Raw genomic sequence first — 6192 nt, forward strand, 5'->3', positions numbered from 1 at the left:
TTTTTTTTTTTTAATTGTGGAGTCAAATAAATGTTTCTTTCTTTCTTCTTTCTTTCTTTCTTACTTTTTATCCAGATATTTCTACGGGATACGGACTTCCGCGGGTGAAACCGCGGGGCGCAGCTAGTAGGCTATATTTGATTATCTTCAAACGCCTTAAAAAAAGACGCCTTTTTTTGTGTGATATCGGGCAACTGAGCTGGTGGTTCGCCTGATGGTGAGCGATCACCTCGCCCGCTTTTAAGGGGAAAGGAATAAGGAAAGGATTGACGACTGGAAAGAAGGAATGGACCGGAAAGGGTGAGGAAACGGATATGTCCAAGTTAACATTGTCATTCAGCTGTTATTTTTGCGTCTGTTACATGAGAACTCCTCCGTAACTGAAATTTGCGTATAACTATTATTATAGACTAGCTGCGCCCCGCGGTTTCACCGGCGTAAGTCCGTATCCCGTAGGAAAATCGGGATAAAAAGTTGCCTATATGTTATTCCAGTTATCTAGCTGTCTACGTACCAAATTTCATTGTAATCGGTTCAGTAGTTTTTGCGTGAAAGAGCAACAAACACACACACATCCTTACACACTTTCGCATTTATAATATTAGTAGGATTAATTTTTTAGCTTTAATACCACCTCTTTGTCTTGTTGCTGTATGTTTAAATCTGTGCATGGTTGCCTGGAAGAAATGGCTGAAGAGCTGTAAGCCCGCCAATCGTACAACTCATTTCAACCGACTTGATAAAATTGAGGTTATCAATTGGTCTATATTTTTGTGTTGCATTTCTTATTGTTTATCACAACATAACTTTTAACTGGGTTAACAAAAAAAAGCTAAATTCCGCCTGCAAACTGTCAGAACTGGATCAAATTTAAAGAGGACCACACGGCAGGCACCGGCTTTCAAATAAGAAAAGAATCATTAAAACCGGTCCACTCAGTAACATTCGAATTGATTAACTCGTACTTTTTTGAAGTCGGTTGATAATTTATAAATACTTGTAGAAGTTTACATGAATAAAAGAGTTTGAGTTGTCAATTGATTACAAAATAACGAACTCTGCAACACGCTACCAGCAACATGCCACCAGCAACATGCCACCAGCAACATGCCACCAGCAACATGCCACCAGCAACATGCCACCAGCAACATACCACCAGCAACATGCCACCAGCAACATACCACCAGCAACATGTACCAGCTTAACGCTGCCAGCAACATGCTACCAGCTTCACGCTGCCAGCAACACGCTGCAAACAACACGCTGCCAGCAACACGCTACCAGCAACATACCACCAGCAACTTGCTCCAACTCCGTTGCCAACACACATAGCGCCTAACAGAAGCAGTAGTTACTCCTTTTCACTTCCTCTTGCAATTGCACTCTGACCTCTTCCAAGTCCTTCATGAGCCGAACATCGGCCGCGCAGTCCTCGACTATCTTCTGGAAGAGTTCATCTGAAAAGGATTAATCTTTACTTAAATTAAAATGCAACACCGATATTTTTGTTGATTTTAGAACTACCGAATGACTGCATCGGATTGGATAAATATTATCGTTCACTAGCAGTCCGCCCCGGTTTTACTCGAGGTGCGTTTATGAAAACATAATTTTTTATGCCATAAGCGGGCAACTGAGCTGGTTCGCCTGATGATAAGCGATCACCAACGCACATGAACAGAGCAGAGGTAGTGCCTCCGCGAATGCGCTGCCCACTTCTGAGGGTAAGATTGGTGACTGGAAAGCAGGAATGGACTGGGAAGGGTAAGGAAAAGGGAATGGGCCCTCCGCTCCCCCCCTCACCGTACGAAACACAGCAGCATGCTGCTATTTCACGACGATTTCCTGTCAATATGATCCTGATCATCCCCGTGGTGGTGACGGTCTTCATCGCTGATCAAATACTCACCCACGTTTTCACCGGTCTTGCTGGATGTCAGAAAGTGTCCATGTAGACCTTGGGAGTATGTCTCGACGATGTCCTCTGGCACCTCTCTCTTTGACGCAGCGGAGTCTAGGAGGTCTTTTTTAGTACCACATAGGTATACCTTGCATTCCTGGAAAGTTACATACGATAAAAATTATAGTAAAACTATCCGCACGCCCCGGCTCCGTCCGGGTAGTCGTTTATCGTAATTGAAATAATATATACATATATTTTTTTTCTCGTCTGCAACGGAGCTGGTGGGTCGGCTGACGGTAAGCGCTACCACCGCACATAAGCGTAAGGTTAATCGCAGACCTTACGCCTCTACAAATGGATTGCCGGCTTCAAATTGAAAAGGGATTAAGAAAGGATTGATGAGAGGAATAAGGGAAAGGACTGGGAAGGGCAAGGAAGAGGATATGCGCCTCCGGTTCCCCCAATCACCGAACGAAACACAGCAATATGCTATTTCACGCCGGTCTCCTGCGGGGGTGTGGTACCTCCCCGGTGCGAGCTGGCCCAATTCGTGCCGAAGCGTGCACGACACCCACACACAAAATGTTCACATGTCTACCTCTTCCACGGTCCTCAATTCCTGCAACCAGTGCCTCAGCCTGGCCCAGGATTGTATACAGCACGGCTCGTAGCAGACGATCGCCGCGTGCGCACCCCGGTAGTACATGCGCGTCATTGCTTCGTATCTGAAAACAATAAAGGAACAACTGAACCCCCCTTCCTCCCCAGCGAGCGTGGTCACGGGGAGACCATGCTCGCTGTGAAGTGTTTGAAACGTCGGGTTAATAATATAATGAATAAATCCCGTTTAAAAGCTTTTAATTTCTAAACGCCTTCAAATCGTCAGAACTAGATTAAATCTTAATAGAAGCAACAGGATCCAGCATTCAGATCTATAATTCCCTACATAATAGACAGCAAAGTCGCTTTCCGTATCTGTATGTATGTATGCTTAGATCTTTTAAATTACACAACGGATTTTGATGGATTTGTTAATAAACAGATTGATTCAAGAGGTTTATGTGTGACATCTAAAAACTACACCGGATTTAACGCGTGTGAAGCCGCGGGCAAAAGCTACTATATTATAAAGTTGAAGAGTTTCTTTCTTTCATTGAACGCGCTAATCTCAGGAACTGCTGAACTACTGGTCTGATATATCAAATCGAAAACATTAAGTGAATCCAGGGAAGACTGATAGTTTATAAAAGATAAGAATAGATTAAGTAGTTTGGTAGTGGATGTTTTTTACAAACATTCATTTAATATCAAGACAGGATTCTAACCCATGCCTTTTACTTTATTATTTTTTATTATATTATTTTTTCTCGCTCAATTATAACGGTATTTATTTAATTATTTCTACCCTCAAGTGGTGTTGGCAGAATATCAGGGTCCCATTGAGCCAAGACCCTTTTTAAGAACACAGTGCACATTTGTCTCCATCCTTTTTTTCCACTGTGTGTTAATTTTTCTTTGTTTAATTGTCTTATTTTGTAATTGTCATGTATATAATGTGTTCTTTAAATAAACTTTTAATCTATCTATCTATCAATGTGATGCCTTAAACTGCTAAGCTACCCAAAACCATGAATACATTAGTTCATCATTAATATACATCAAAATTCTTTTTATTTATTTATTTCATAAACAAAAAGCATTATTTACAAACAATAATACATAATACAAAACACAGAATAGATCTTGAGTTTCATATTTTAACTAAATGTTGTTATTATAATATAACAATCTAGTGATTGACACACCATACAAACATACAAAAACGTGTGTGCAAACATACAAAAAAAATCTTCACTTATACTTGTACTTCATACATTCCTTTTGTAAGATGTTAGTTTATTTGAAAGTATGTCTATTGCGCTTATTTCTTTATTAAAGTCATCACAAACTTGCATTTAAAGTGTTTTTGCCATAGTTCGTAAATTCATACTAGGACAAGTTTTTAAATGTTGTGTGGATGTGTATTTGTGTGTGTGTATGTGCGTGTGTGGGTGTGGGTGTGTGCTTGTGTGTGTGTTTGTGTGTGTGTGTGTGTGTGCGTGTTTTGTTACAAAAATTAATGAAATGACACATTATACACACCTTTCGCTCCCAGCAGTGTCCCATATCCCCACATTGAATGGTTTACCATCGACATACATAGTTTTAGCACAGAATGCCGCCCCTATAGTCTGAAAGTGTTGATAAGTAATATATTATTAATACAGAATGACGAATGAGGGTACTGTTTTTTATTTCATTAACAAGTTTGGGTTCATGCACAGATAATAATATGTAATATCTAATATTATAAATGTAAAAGTTTTTAAAGATGTGTGTGTGTTTGTTGCGCTTTCATGCAAAAACTACTGAACCGATTGCAATAAAATTTGGCACGTAGACAGCTGGACAACTGGAATAACATATAGGCAACTTTTTATCCCGATATTCCTACGGCACTTACGCGGGTGAAACCGCGGGGCGCAGCTAGTAATATCTAATTAGTAGTGTGCGATTAGAAACACTCGTAATTGCATGGAATTTGAGATACAAAGACCGCGATAAAAGCTATGCAATAGCTTATAAATTAATAATTAACTAAATTAACATTTCATTGAAACACAAATGAGAAATTAATTATTAAAAATTTCGTTCATTACTCGATCGGCTTTCAATTGTTTTCTTTTTTTTTTACTTTGTTTATTTAAATACATCATTACCGAGTCACGTAATTTCAAACTGTATTCACTGAGATCAGGTCACAGAGCGTTGTAGTTAAATTGTTGATGCAATACGTACGTATATCACAAAAACATCAAGACAATAAGAAATGCAACACAAAAATCATGTAATGACATTTGTTTACAATATTAAATGATTTTTTCAATTTACACTTACGTTTTGGTAAGGCGTTGTTGCATTAAATCTGCAACTGACGAATCTTAACACTAAACTTGTTTTCCCTACGTGTTCGCTACCTAATAAAACTATTTTAAAATCACACCGACTCATTTTTGTTCTTAGATCTATTAGTGGTAAATTTACATACTATGATAATTCTTATAGCTTATTATTTTAGTAACTGTGAGTATTGATTTAATATTCTCGTATCATTCTTTAACTTCATTAATTCAATAATATTTATTTCATAATATTAAATTCTGATAAAACAAAGCTACTCAAAACACAAACAAAATATGAATAATCAATCACCATTTGACAGTTGACACTTGACATGCACTGGCTTCTCAGTTTTTTTCCTTTTTCGTGATAAGAAGATATGTCTATTTGGACTTCTCAGTTCTCACTATGCATCTGTGATTGACACTCAATGATACCTATTACACATAAACAGTACAAATTGTATATAGGTAACGGCATTGCAGAAACTAAAAAAAAAAAATTGATGGAGTTCACCACGAAATAATTCTACGGGTTGGAGCATTTGAATTAAATAATGACTATATTATTTTAGGTGCTGACAACTCCGCGTATATGGGACTTCTATCACGGTGTATATACTAGAAGTCATTTAATTTCCACAGCAAAACTAGTAATACTCGATTTAGAATTGCCATAATTAAATATGATAAAAGTCAGAATTATAAAATATATCTATATATTATTATTAATAACGAAATTCACATAAAACTGGATTAATAAATTTATAAACTGATGTAGACTTGCATTTAACCAGACAGACAAGGCATATAAGCATTATTGCAGCTGATACATGTATTGATGTTTATTGGGCAAATTTACGTTTTATTGTTACTAATGCTTCAATAAATTGTAAAATTACATCAAAAAGTCCTTTTACAAGTTAAGGAAATATATGTTAAGAGGATATTTCTCTTATTATTTCACTAAATTTAGAAAGAGAGAAAATAGGAGTACTGTAGAAGAATTTAGTAAGATTTAAAATTCAATTCTTTATCATACCAAACCCTGTTGGCAAAGAGAGGGAGAGTAAGTTAAAATATATAACTAAATGCGATTCTAATTAGGCTTCAGTCAGTCGGATCCATACTAATTTTTAAATCTAGAATATATTTCCTTGCAGAATGCGATTAATACATTTTCCTAAATTCAGTAAAGACTAAATTGACTACTAGATCGCAGTAGTATAATAAGCGCATATTCTCTAAAATTCGTGAGTTCTGATCTATAGCCGTCCCAGATATAAAAAACATCGATATATTTGTAATGCTTGCTTTCATTCCTGGCCTTTACTATTAATAACACACATT

General features: G+C 37.1%; 1 protein-coding gene across 1 annotated transcript; it reads right to left on the reverse strand.

The window, feature by feature from the left end:
- Window positions 1-1195: 1195 nt before the first annotated feature.
- On the reverse strand, window positions 1196-5133 carry LOC119838544 (ras-related protein Rab-24-like). Its single transcript, XM_038364522.1, has 5 exons — window positions 4841-5133; window positions 4046-4134; window positions 2502-2628; window positions 1910-2057; window positions 1196-1457 (listed from the first exon to the last, which is right to left on the reverse strand). The coding sequence occupies exons 1-5, from the start codon at window positions 4952-4954 to the stop codon at window positions 1336-1338; spliced, it is 600 nt and encodes a 199-aa protein (XP_038220450.1). The 5' UTR covers window positions 4955-5133; the 3' UTR covers window positions 1196-1335.
- Window positions 5134-6192: the final 1059 nt, after the last annotated feature.

This window comes from Zerene cesonia, unplaced genomic scaffold, assembly GCF_012273895.1.
Source record: "Zerene cesonia ecotype Mississippi unplaced genomic scaffold, Zerene_cesonia_1.1 Zces_u003, whole genome shotgun sequence".
In the NCBI taxonomy this organism is placed as follows: domain Eukaryota; kingdom Metazoa; phylum Arthropoda; class Insecta; order Lepidoptera; family Pieridae; genus Zerene; species Zerene cesonia.